The 14,105-nt window shown below is 45.6% G+C and overlaps 1 protein-coding gene across 9 annotated transcripts in view; it reads right to left on the reverse strand.

The window, feature by feature from the left end:
• Positions 1–14,105, reverse strand: part of BCL11A (B cell CLL/lymphoma 11A) — a 100,609-nt gene that overhangs the window by 14,093 nt on the left and 72,411 nt on the right. For 7 of the 9 annotated variants that reach the window (XM_025354881.1, XM_025354879.1, XM_025354875.1 and 4 more), the window contains one exon: positions 1,858–1,959. The exons of the other annotated variants lie outside the window; for them this stretch is intronic. In XM_025354881.1, coding sequence (XP_025210666.1) covers positions 1,858–1,959 — 102 coding nt within the window. The remainder of the gene's footprint in view (positions 1–1,857; positions 1,960–14,105) is intronic. 9 annotated transcript variants of the gene reach the window in all.

Genomic DNA, 14,105 nt, shown 5'->3' on the forward strand with positions numbered 1-14,105 from the left:
AAAAGGAGGCTGTAGTGAAAGAGCAGGGGTGACTGGCACACAGCAGGGCGGCCAAAGGGAAGTGCTATGAGCTCTAGAAGCCGGGGGCAGCAGGTTAATGCCGCCAAGTGGAATGGGCATCAGATTTGTTCTAGAGCTTTCTGGACCCCCACAACCCATTTCCACATACCTTGTTCTGGTCACTCCTAAACTGGTCCTGCCGGCAGGGGCACCAGTAAACTATGTACCCTCCCTTTGTGGGAAGGTGGGAGAGGACAGGGATTCCCTATCAAGCTCAGACTTTCCTACCAGTCAAATCAAACTCCCGGCCCTCAGGAAGACCAGGCCGAAGACAGAGAACTATGTTTCCCTGGCCAGCAGCCCTTGGCCTCTCAACTCCACCCTCCTCTCAACTGCTCAACTGCCTTCTTTCCCTTCCCTCCAAAAGTGGCTCCATTCCCACAGCCCCATGCAGGCCCCAGACGCCCCCAGCAACAGGAGAGCTCTCCCCACCCAGCCAGCATGCAGGGACTAGAAACCGTTGAGTCCAACCCCCTAAACCCTCTGCAATCTGTGACCTAACCCAGGCTTAGGCCCAGCTTGGGGAAGGGGGGCAGATGAAGTGCTTTTAACCCCTGAACCACCCAGCCCTCAGGACCTGAGGGCTTATGAAATTCACACAATAACTCTTTGTTACCTAGGATTACCTAGGAGTTAACAAAAATAAACAACTGGCTTTGACTCTGGTCTCAGGGTGCATGCCCTGCTCTTCAGATACCATTTACAAGATGGATAAGTGTCGTTTCCCTCCCGTCTAAAAACAGTCCCCCTTAGAGCCTTAACTCTGGCATCTTGCTCTTTGTTATTCTCTTTCCATGACCCTTTTCCTTTTCTTTTCTTTTCTTTCCACAGCAGGTTATTTTTCATTTACTTTCAAATAAAAATTAGAGGTCACACTTCTTTTCTTCTTGAACCTGCTTTTTTGTGTTTAGGGTGGAATCACTGCCCACCCCCCAACCCTTTAGCCATGCATGATTCATACCATCTCTTCCTACACAGAGAAGCAAACTGTATTACTTTCTAAAACAGTATCTTTCAGAAAACATTTGTATAAATGGACAAATTTAAGTTTCATAAAATGGTCCTTACTATAAAAGCTCGCTTGAACAAGTAAATGGTGGTGGTGGTGATGGTGGTGGTAGTGGTGGTGGTGGCGGTGGTGGTGGTGGTGATGGTGGTGATGGTACTGGTGGTGATGGTGATGGTGGTGGTGGTGATGGTGGTGGTAGTGGTGGTGGTGGTGATAGTAGAACCTTCACATTTTAACTAAAATGATGTGCATTTTCCTCTAAAACTAGGAGAAAAATAAGTCAAAATTATGTGTGATCATGTATATATAAAATATACTATGTACAAATACACATGTAAATACATAAGGAATATGTATTAGAATAACTCTGGAATAACCCTAAACTGACTGCTTTTGATTCTGGCCTTGGCTAAAGATGTGTGCATTGGACTATACCCGAAGTCCTAAATGAGGCCACAGGAGTGAATGTCCAGTAATAAAATGGGCTCCAAAGGCACAGGCATATTCAATCACTAGCCATGGAGCCAGACAAGACCCTGGGGAGAAGACCCACAGGGATGAGCTACTTTCAGCTCCCAGCCTCCAGTGAGGAAAGAAAAAGGGGAGGCAAGAAGTCCCTCTGGGGCTGAGTGGAGTGGGGAGCGTCTGCCAAGTGAGTAATGGAATAATACATATGACAATCTATTTTGGAAGTAACTCCGTTCAGTACTTAAAAAGTAAGGGCAATTTCCAGAAACTGTCATCTCTATACACATGGACATTTGTAGAAGAAATAAGGCTCAACTTACAAATACCCTGCGGGGCATATTCTGCACTCATCCCGGGCGTGGGGATTAGAGCTCCATGTGCAGAACGAGGGGAGGAGAGGCCCCTCCAGTGCAGAAGTTTATCTGTGAAAGAAACCCAAAATCAAGCACTACAGCTACAAACAACGTGCATCATAAACCACAGGATATCACATTTCAATTCCATTAAAACAGATTAACATCATTACAACAGCCTTGCAGATAGTTAACAGGCCCAAGGCCTGAAACAAAAGAAGAGTGGAGAGTTATTTCCCACAGTTTCTGTTTTGTTTTCAATTTCGGTCTTTTTGACAAAAGGGAAAGGGTTTGTTTTAGGAATGGGGAGAGGTGGTCTTTGGTTCATTTGCTTGCTTATTTGTTGTTTGATTATTGTTTTGTGGAAAGAGATGGGTAAACAGCAAGGGGAAAACTGGTAATATTGTGGGTAGCCTGGAAACATGGGGGTGGGCGTTATCTGCAAGGCTGGTTTACATGCATACATTAACTTTACTTTATAGACAAACCCAAGCAAAAAACAAAATGCTGATAGGAAATGAGTAGATTTGTGAACCGTTTTTTATGGGACAGAGTCCCATTCTGCTTTCTCTGTCCCTCTGCCCCCCTCTTCCCATGCTATATTTATGATAGAGCCTTCAGTGACAGGGGAACCTTGGGCATTTCTGGACTGACCTGGGCCATATGCTAGAGTCCTGTCAACGGGAAACCCTGTACAGATGTGGCTTCTCACAATACAAAGCAATGGAAGATAAAGATTAGACTTCTGGGGTCCAAATAACTTTGGCCATTACATGACAAGGAAAGAACCAGCATTCCAGTAATACCAGCACCCAGAAACCCTGGCCCACCTTCACCATTTTATTGCACTTTGTTGCACTCTGGTGAAGACAAGTGACTTTTCACACTAATAAAATGAATCTGATAGTCAACAAAACATTTCTAGCACTGAGATTTTTTTGAGAAGAGGAAAATTTGGTTTGTGCAGTCTGGGGATTTTATGGTTTATGTGGTAAGTGCCTAGCTTTTCCAAGTCCTCCTCTAGCTAACTAACCATGTAGTTGTCCATCTTGAGACAGACTGGAGGATAGATGGTGCAGGAAACGCTCTGTGTGTTCTAGAGGTTTGGAGTTCGTGATGATTGGGGAGGGCAGGAGAGAAGAAAAACAGACTTTGATGGTGAATAAACAGTATGTTTTCCATTAGCTTAATATTAAGAGCACTTAGAAGAGTTGTTGTTGTACTCTAGGATAGCAGGTCTCAAGTGTAAAATACATCCTGTTCTCCTTATATAGAGCACACTGCCAAGCACAGCCAAGGCAGTTGGGACAAGATTTCCTTTCGTGAGGAGCCTGGTGGGTAACGATGGTGTGCTGCTGAGAAGGCTCTTACACAGACAGCATAGGTCTGCTGTTACCAGGCCTGCAGAGGGAGGCCCTGGTGGAAGCACCACCTAGCCTGAGACCGTCTACAGAGACATTTCATCCTCTCTGACCTATAACAAAATAAACAACCGCAAAGTGAACCAACACAAGCAGGAAGACCGGACTTAACAAACAAGTATGTCTACATTTGACTGTTTATGTCAACTGAATTGAGAGTGTGGTGTAAAATTACTACAGATTTTGTCATGGCATTTTTCAATGAGAAATCTGAGAATCCATTTTTGCACTTGTTTTTGCCTCAGCCGTTCACTAAGTTTGCTGCCAAAACAGACATCCTTTTCTTAGGAAACACACGCAACCCGGGTATCTCTGTGATCCCAGCATAAAAGCAACAGGTACTTGGATCCCTGTATGGGGAGCATCTAATTTCAAATTCTCTGCCACTTACTCTGGGAAGAGACCCTGAAGTGCTTCAGCAGGCCTGCAGCAAGAAATGGGAGAACTGCTGACCTAATCCATGCTTAACCCCTCGCATGAATCTCTGGTTGGCAAACTCGTCTACAAACCCATTAGCCCTAAACAAGCTGACTGTAGGACCAGAGCTCTATAGTGTCAGACCATGTGGCAAAGTGAGGTCTCATCTGAGTATCTGGCAGCATCATTTGTTTTTGTTTTTGTTTTCTAAGTTGTAGAAAACCTTAGCTATCATCAAGTCGCTCCCTTCATTTTACAGATGGGGAAACTGAGGCCATGAGAAATTAAGCGACTTGCCCATGGCTACACTGATGGTTAACCACAATGTGAAGATTAGAATTCATCTCCTGACTCCTGATCCAGTGATCTTTCCTGGGAATCTGTCTCTTCCCCTCTGCTCTTACTGCCGTGGTCTTCACTGCCCAATAAGAAGGTCCTGTTTCTGCTGATCTATTAGGCAGTACTTAACAGTCCTGGGGAGGGTCCAGCCCAGCAGTGTTACATGGGGCTTTCAAAAGGTGCCAATGAACTGACTTGGTCTCACAGTTGGAAAACAAGGCCTGCTCTGCTGCCTGGGCCTCCTGGCCTCACCTTTGCTGTGTTCACCCTCTACCTCTGCTTCCCCTGCAGAATTAGACAGCTGAAACCATTTCTATCAGGCTAAGAAGCTATTTACTTTAGAAAAAAGCACACTGTCTTTGTGGGACTAACCCTTGCATTTATCTTCCTCCAGGAAGAGGGTCAAAGCAAAGCCAATTGAGGACCCCAGCTGATTCTGCTGCTTCTTCCACTAAACACATCCATAATATTCTCTTTGGTAAGTAGAATCGACATTCCCACATGAACTGGAAATGCTAAATTGTTAATAGCCTCCCTAGGGCTTAACTTCTTGCTATGATGCCTTCAATTATTTCATCACGGCTTAGACAAAGTAAAGTATCACAATTAATGCTTCTGAGCGTCAAACTCAAGGAGCAGCTCTGCCTTCCCAGGCCAGGGGGCGGGATGGGGGAAGAGCTGCCCCTGGTTGAGGGCCTCTTCTTTTCCCACCTTCACTTTCATTCTGCCCAGCCAGAGATGGGCTCTGGTTGCTGGCCAGGAAGTGGGTGATCTAGTTATGTCCTCTTTATTTCTTTGTTGGTGCTCTTAGGCAAGTGATTCTCACAATGCAGACCCAAGCCCACCCCCGATCAGCATCACCTGGGAGTTTGTTGGAAATGCAAATTCTTGGGCACCACCTCAGACTTACTGAATCAGAAACTGAGGGCGGGGAAGCAGCAGTCTATGTTGAATAAATTCTCCAGGTGATTCTGATGCACACTCAAGTTGAATCAGCACTGCTGTCTTAGGGGAAGGGAAGTATGAACGCTGGAAGCTTTGAGATTCCCTGCGCAGAGACCCATGGGCCATGAGGCTGTTCTCCCTCCTGTCCAGGACCCCACCTCCTTTAGGACTGGAACAGTCAAAATCAAATTAAGCTTAGGGAATCCCTAAGGGTGTCTCCATTAGGAAACTCAGGTTCCACCCTCCGTCTGTCATTGATAAGGACAGAGAACAGGTCCAGGCTCTCCATCAGTTCCAGGGCCTTCTTAGCATGAGACAACACCCAAACCAGCTTGTGTCAGATTGTGTCCTCACTGCTTCCATAAAAGTCGACATGTCAGAGAACGCAGCTGTGGCAACCGCACGGACAGAGCAGGAACTGGACTCTTGTTTCCCTTTCTGGTCTTTCAGATGGGACACATTTCCCTTTTCTGACTCAATGTTATTTCAAATGTCTTACACTTTTCTGGTGGAAGGTGTTTCAACCTGTTCTATTTCATAAAGATCTCTCTAGACCCAGCATTTCCACTTGGGGCCTCAGAAATGCCTTACACATTATTAGGTTGCAAAGTTTCCTTATGGCTGAATTAAAAAATAATGACTCTTATTTTTCAGGTCTCATTAAAAAATATGCAACAAACTGGGAATGGCTTTGATTTAATGTTATACATTTGGTCACTTTACATTTCTACATATATTGGATACCAACTTTTGACCCAGAGCTCTAAGCCCAGTGGGATGCTCCTGGAATTTAAGGTCATTAAATCAAGTTTTTTGGTTTCCTCAAGAACGTCTCAAAGATTCCTTGACTATTAACATGCTATTTGTTTCTGAAACTAATCACTGGGTGTATAATACAGACACATTACTGTCTACTAATCAATAGGTAATACTGCAGATTTCCAAATGTGCCAAAACAGCTAAGCAAAAAAGCATCATTCCAACACATTTAATGACTGCTTTGGGAGCCCAATTTCAACAGGTACTAAAACCACAGGACTCTCCACAGGAGTATATAGATGTGTGCTATTCACTAAAAAGTATGTGTGTGTGCGTGTGCAAGCGTGTGTGTGTGTGAGCATGTGCATGCATAAGTCTGTATGTGTGTGTGCATGCACGTGCAAGTATGTTTGTGAGCATATGTGTGCGTGTGAGTGTGTGCATGTATGCGTATGTGTGTATATGAGTGCATGTGTGCGTATGTGTGTGAGCGTGTGCATGTGTGTATATACGTGTGAGCGTGTGCATGTGCGGGTGTGAGCGTGTGCATGTGCGTGCATGCACATGTGTGAGCGTGTCCATGCATGTGTGTATATGTGTGTGCCTGCATGTCTGTGTACGTGTGTGAATGTGTATATATTTCCTAAACATATGTTTTTAGATAATTTCCCTGTTTGTTTGTTTTTTTTCAGTAAGACAGGCACAAAAGCAGTAGAGCTGTCCCACATGGCATGGGCTATCTCATGACGCCGTGACCTCCCTTTCTTTCACCCTGGGACTTCAAAAAGAGAATGGATGACACTGTGTTGAGAAGGGATCTCTATATTGGTGACAGGCCAAAATACAGGACTCCCTACAGTCCTCTCCCGGTCCATAAACCTCAAGTCCCTCAGCCCTTCCATGTAGCGACCTTCTAGACTACACTTAAAATGCATCCTGAACATTTGTAAAGTACCCTGAAGGAACTATTCCAGTTCTGAATCCGATTACTAGGTTCAAGTCACACAAATAACAACAGTGCGGCTAGTCTGAGCTAGAGGCTTCTTTATCTAACTGCAAAGTAAATGTCCTTTCTATTCAGCCGCATCTAGCTCTTGACCCTATGTTTACCATAGATACCAGTTCTTCTTGCTTAGATTCTCTGACTTATCAGAGTATTATAGAGCAAACATTAGCTATGCCTGTGTCTTGAGTTGTGTCAATCTGTAATGAAAATGTGCCAGCTTTATCATCACTCACAGACTTCTTAATTAACCTTCTGATATTGTCAAAATCGCATTCTCTTTTGTTCTAGAAATGAGCATTTACATGAGCATTTTTTTCCTTCATTGCTTTTTTACTGGCTAAGGTTTTACCAAATCCTGATGTTCTTTAAAAAGTGTATTCTGCAAAAACAAAAGAAAGCAATAATTATAGACACTACAATATAGAATTTCTTCCTAGAAACTCGCTCATGGTCCTTAGATTCCTTGATACTTCACCAGTGACTTTAAATAACATCAATCACTCATTTTAAAACTCTTTTTTGATCAATGCTATCCTCTCAGAGCCTTGATTATTCAAACAACGGGTTACTAACTTCACCTTTTAAGAGTTCTCATCCTAGGCTTTTTCTAGATAAAGGGAGGAAGTAGAGATGACATTTTGCATGACCCTTTATCTATAAAAATGCCAGCCACCAATCTGTCAGGCCTAAACAAAATTTTTCTGCAAGCTGTGTCTTTAACATAAGCAAAGCATATAATTCCAAAAAAAAAAAATCTTGCTTTTCTGAAGAGTAACTAAGCCAAAGACATTGTGTTCCATCTTTGTGTTGAAATGCAGATTTCCCACTAAAAGGCAAATCCTTCATTTCAAAAGGTTGAATAGGATGGTACTTAAAAAAAGAATTCCAGCTGGTTAAATTTAGGGTGTTAAAAAAAAAGTTCACTCCAATAATATTCTTTGGCTCTGGGCCCAAAGTATTTTCACTTGATCATGAATTAGATAAATTTTTATTATACTTTAAGCTTTTGCCTTAGAATGGTGGAACTTATCTAGGAGACTGAGAGGGCAGCTGCATAAAAAAGACAAATTGTCTTAGGACAATTTTTTTTGTTTGTTTAATCACATACCTCACTATGCAAAATGTGTGTCCCCCAGGATAAATTGCATTCATTCATTCTCTCATGCATTCATTCAACCTCTCATGCATTCATTCAACAAATATTTACTGAGTGCCTACAATGCCCAAAGCAATGGGCTAGCCACTGTGGGCAGTACAAAGAAAACACAGACACAGATTTCTCCCACAGCAGGCTTCATTTAGTAGAAAAGGTAAAGCCTGCACAGAAATTGCTCTACCCCAATGCAGAAAGTGTGTCATGAGAGAGGTACAGATGAGCTGCTATGGAAATTCAAAGGAAGATAAATTACTTCCATTTGGAAGGGAGGGAGAGAGGCTTTGGGAAAGAGGAAAACTTATGAGTTAAACCCGGAGAGCCAAGAGAAAGGATTTCCTAGATAAAAAGAAAAAGCAGGTAAAGATGCTCAGAGAGAAGCAAAGCCCAAGGTGGGCACAGAGTAAATGGGGCCCAATAGGTGGTTACATTCACATCAAAATATTGCACATTGATTCATCCAGTTGACAGCAGAGGATACGACCATCTAAATAAATCCTCTGAAGATTTCTGTGACATCTTCCGTTTTCACAAGTGCGTATTTTCCAATTTCACATTTTCTGAAAATAAGGGACACAGCCATGTGGACTCTTGTGAAACTCCATGAAGGTTCATCTGTTCTGTTTTTCCCCCACCTCAATTGTTTCTTCCCCCAATGAGTGTGGGTGGCCCGCTAAGGCAAAATTTACTATGTTTTATTCCTCTGAGTCAGACAAACAAGTGTTGATAGCCATGTTCTTCCTTGCAATACTGCCTCCCTGGCTTAAATAATCTATTTCAGATGTCTCATTGCCAGTTTAAGATGGGCTTGTACTTGCTGACACATTTTCAACAAATGACTGTGCAAGAAACATTGAGATTTTCCTACACTACTTTGTCTCTTCAATCATCAACTTGACCATCCCTCCAAATTTGCCCTCTTTCTTCTTTTCAAAGCCATGGTGAGGATAGGGGTGCCCTTACTCCTGCTCTGAATCCTCAGTTGAGGATGTCTGTGTGTAGTGGGGGCAGGGAGAGGGGTGTAGCCTTGCCTCCGTCCAAGGTATTTACCAGGTTATTTGGGAGCTACTTTCAGAGATGCCCTTGCTCCATGTATTCCCACTGCCACCACTCCCCAGTTTCTTTTCTTCCTTGAGGAAGCAGGGACTTGTTCCTCTGGAGAGACTGCTAGAGGGAAGTCAGGAACCTAAGTTCTGCAGCCCCAACTCTGCAACTCACCAGCTGTTTCGTGACCTTGAATAAGTCCTTTCTTCTTTCTGGCCCTAAGTGTTTCCATCTTTAAAAGGAGAAGACTGGATTAGATGGGTGGCTTCTCTCTCCTGCCTCCCATGCCAGTCCAGGCCTCCTTCGGACCAGCCAAGAGACCTACGATAGGCCGTGCTAGAAGCTGGCCAGGATACACCTGTTCCCCTCACGACCTTGACCTGGATGAGGAGGGCCTTATGCGAGAGTTCGGGGCTGGGCTCGGTCCCCAGGCTAATCCTTAGGCTTAGAGAGTGAGCCTGATGGTGGATTTCAACCTCCTGGGACACAGTCTTGCAAAGTTCACCTGTCTGAGCTTCAAGGAGGAAACCTAGGTGTGTCCTGAGCCAATGAGACTGAAGGTCAGAGAACCAGGAAGAAACTTCCCCAAACCCAGGCTAAATGTCAAGGGAAAAGGTCTCAGTGGCTCATGCCAGAAGGCCAGTAGCAAAGCTCGGCCTCATGCCAGAGCCTGGCACCCACTGCTCACGAAGGCACACACAGGACTCTAAGAAAAGGGAGTCCTCTCCCCGGCGACCACAAACCAGGACAGCAAAGCCCAGCACCCTGTGGTCCTTGCCCTCCCCCCACACCCCATCAGCATGGAGTTCTTGGAAAGCCATGTGTAAAATGAATTTCTGTAAAATAAATCACATTTGCTAACCAACATAATTTCAGAGATGTTTCGTCACCCTTCCAGGCTCATTGAAAATTGGCAGGGCTTCTAACATTTTACCTTTTAAGTGTGTCTTCCTTCCCCCCAACCCCAAATATCCTTTCTGTCAAGTAGTTAATGATCTGTAAACAAACACTTTAAATTCAGTGGGGGAGCTCACTATTTAAAGAAACCCTGTGGTGAAACCTTTTGAAAAGTTAACAATCTTTCTGTAATGTGAAAAATCACTCTCTAATTTATCAGTTTCCATTAATGAGATTTCTGTGTGTATTGGGCCTTCTGAAAGTGGGGCTCAACTGCAATCGATGCCTTTGTAGTTAGAAGGGACAATAAAAGACGCTGCCCAGAACATATTTCTGTCACCCGAATTGTCCAGCTTCACACAAATGTATCACAAACACCCCAGTGCCTCCCTACCCCACTCGAGAAGTGAAGAAAAGGACGGAAAGTCATCATTCGGACACCTGGAAAGCCTTGCAAACCACACTTGCGTTTCTCCCAGATTAAGTATTAGATACCTGAGGAAGGTGAAATACGCATTTTCAACTGAGCATTCAGGAAGAGGAATGGGGCTGTGAAGATGGATGCGATGAGAATGACCATTTGCAAACGTTTGATTCTGATAACACCTGCCAGGGCAGAGAAGGGCTTGTCTATCAAAGCCAGCAGAACACACGACTCCCAAATTACTCTGAAGAGGCCACCCCGAGCCTTTTTATCTGCGTCAACTCACAACAAATGTGCTTTATGCCTCTATATTATCATTTCACTCGGTCTTGAGAAAATACTAGAATAAGCTAAAGAAAACCAAACATGTTGCGGGGGGTGGGGGGCGGCAAGGAAAGGGACAGCATTAGGAGAAATACCTAATGTAGATGATGGGTTGATGGGTGCAGCAAACCACCATGGCACATGTATACCTATGTAACAAACCTGCAGGTTCTGCACATGTATCCCAGAACTTAAAGTAAAATAAATAATAAATAAAGAAATAACCAAAAATGGCGTTTCCAAGAGACTCCTGATGTTTTGTTTGTGGGCACTGTGGAAACAGGGGCAGTGGTGCTGTGAGTGACAAGGGAGTGGGGAGCCACGGTCAGCTGGTGTGGGCAGCCCCAGTGACACTGCAGCCTGGCCAGCTGGAGGGCTTTCCTGACTTATCATCCAAGACTGGTCTGTGCACAGAGAAGGGGCCAGAAGGACGAGCAGCCCCAGGAAGGCTCTCTCAGGCCTCCCTCAAGGCCAATAAGCCCAGAGGAGGGCAAGGCCTCCAAGTCCAGCCCTTCTTAAGGAAGCACATCTGTCCTAGCCTTTATGGAAAGCTTTTTTAAAAAATTGAGACTTGGTCTCACTCTGTTGCCCAGGCTGGAGTACAGTGGTGCAATCTTAGCTCACTGCAACCTCCGCCTCCCGGGTTTAAGCAATCCTCCTGCCTCAGCTCTCAAGTAGCTGGGACTACAGGCACGCGCCACCACCACACCTGGCTAATTTTTGTATTTTTTGTAGAGATGGGATCTCACCATGTTGCCCAGGCTGGGTGGAAAGCGTTATATTCTTCCCAAAGTACTCTCTCTTCACATCCTGCCCCCACAGTCGTCCTGTGGAATGAGGGAAGGTATTAGCCTAACCTCCCAGTGAGGAACTCGAAGATCTCAGAAGTGTCCTGCTGCGGGCAGGGAGGACAGGGCTGGGCTTCAGAACTCTGCCCACCTTCTGATGAACCCCCTCCCACCACCACCTCAGGGCCGCGGCAGAAACGTGTCGTCTGGACACTGGTCTTACGGCCCCTTTCAGGCAATCTCCTCACTTGCCTTTCTGGCACTATTGAGTGAGTGGTGTGTGGACTTCAGGGGAAGTGTGGAAGGCACTTCACAGGCCTAATACTCTGTGACAGTCTTGGCTGAGAGATTCTGAGAACCAGAACTGGCCATTCTCCAGAATTAAAACGTATTATGTCCTATGGTTAACACAGAGCTGCTCGGAAATTATGAGAACTAATTTAAAGCTTCAAAGCTCTACCAAAAAAAAAAAAAAAAATGGTCTAGCAGGTCAGGCTCTAACATTTCTTCAGGAACAAAACTAGGCTGCCCTCTCGCCTGAGGTGAGGCTGAATGAAGGAGAGCTCTGGTGCTGCGAGGCCAGGCCTCCTCCCATGACAGCAAGTCCTTCTTTCAGAAACAGGCCTCTGCCCGGGGCACACGGCAGCTGCTTCTCTGCAGTGCCTCAGCACCTTCCCACCTCCCAGGCACACAGCAGCCCAGCTCCGGCCTCAGTCCTCATCTCTCTGGCAGAGTCCCACAGAACAAAACACAGGCCTTGGCTTTGTTGGGTTTTTTTTCCCCCTCCTCCCTGGCTTTTTACCCAATTTCCTAATCCTTCATTTATACCGCTGACCAATCTGGAAAGGGCTCCCTGAGCAAATCGGAGATGCCCACAGATACAACCTGCCATCACTGGAGAAGCCTCAGTCCAGCCACGGGGTGGGGCACTGCTGTCTGTTCTTGGGACTACTAATTCTGCTGATTCCATATGAGTAACATCCAATGTTCCCAGACACCTCCAAGCTCCTCCATCCAACAGCACAACATCCTCAACTCCTTTCTACCCACCTAGCAGGTCCACCTGGGGACTCAGCCTTATGGACACCTGGCCTCTGTGGGCACAGGGGCCACACACCACGGTGGGACCCGGGGATCATCTTTTGTTTTGAGTCTCTCTAAGACTGCTTGGAAAATGAGGTCTCTCAGGTCTAGCATTTCCATGCAGTCCAAACCAATGAGGCTGACCAGAGGCCACCAATGTCAAGATCTCTCAGGTCTACTAGGAACACAAAAGAATAACTCTCCCTTAACAAGCCCCTCAGGCTGAAATCCTTTTGCTTCCAGGGCCTCAACCTTCGACTGCTAGGTAGAAAGCCCCCTCTGTCACCGGCCCACAGATCTCAGCCGCCATCGCACTCAAACCCTGTCAGGCGGTGGAGAGTGTGGACGGCAGGCTGACACGGTTTCAAAGAGGCCGACCAGGCAAGAACCGTCCTGTATTCCTGCCCCAGCTCTAATGCAATAAAATGTCTTTTATCAATGTAATTCAAGGCAAAGAGTCAAGGGTCTGTCACCATTTTAAAGAGGCTTATTACATGGCCACAAAAATTTGCCTCAGGCTCAAACCTGGCATGTAAGGTATCAGCGTGGGGCAGGTTCTTTTGATTTGATTTTATTTTCTTACAAAATCTGAAAATGAAACGCTTCTGTCCCTCCCTTCCACCAACCGTTTTTTGATTTATGGGGAGGAGGAAAGAAATCTGAAGTTGACAGGTTGGGACAACTCCACTCAGCTTTCTCACTCAAAAGCTGCTTTTGTTAAATCATACTTTGCATTTATGGCCTGCGGCTCTTGGCTGACTCTGGCGGCTCCTCCAGTGTGGAGCAAGGCTGTGGACTTCCCCGAAGGAGGCCCCACTGAGATGACTGCCCTGCTCTGCACCAAGGACAGTGGGGGGAAGGTGGGGGCGGAGGGGCTGGAGGCCAGGGGGCTGGGGACATGAAAGCACTGGCTAGATAACACAAAGGCCTGCAAAGGCTATGTCTCTCCTCTGACCCTGGCTCTCCACTCCATTTCTCCTGGATCCAGGTCTCCCTGTAATCAGCAAGCATCTACCACTGGTTTGTCAACTAAAAGTTCAAGGCTTCCAAGAACCAAGTCTCAGTGGTCTACCTCTGAGTACCATGCTGGGCAAAGAAGACCCCCTCAATAAATACTTAGGATTCAAGCACTGTGCAGTGAACTTTTCTTCCGGGAGAGCCATTCTAAATGACCCGGCTGGAAGGACCAGGCCATGGAGCCAGCAGTGACCTGGGGAAACCTTCCCTAGTAAATGATTCACTAACCAAGGAGCCTCTGGGTCAGCCTTGACCCAGGAGAGGATTATAGCCCCTTCAAAGTGGCTGCTGTCCATCGCTTCACTGTACTATTTTGGCAATCTGTAATAGTGTATTTGCTCAATGGTTGTTATGGACAATCGGGTTAATCATTCACTTTCCAAATGCTGTGTAATTACACAGTTAGAAGAGCTACAGTGGATGTCAAATTTCCTTAAGTCTTCTGATGAATTGGTCTCAATTACTAGTCTGGGTCCCTTTCTCCTTCCTCTCTCAATTTGCTGTAGCAATCCTCCACATTTTCCTCTATTCTCATCCCCTACCTGCACCCCCATCTCTGTCCCAAGAGAAAGAACAGTGTGAAGTACATCCGCTTGAA

Source organism: Theropithecus gelada, chromosome 13, assembly GCF_003255815.1.
Source record: "Theropithecus gelada isolate Dixy chromosome 13, Tgel_1.0, whole genome shotgun sequence".
Lineage (NCBI taxonomy): Eukaryota > Metazoa > Chordata > Mammalia > Primates > Cercopithecidae > Theropithecus > Theropithecus gelada.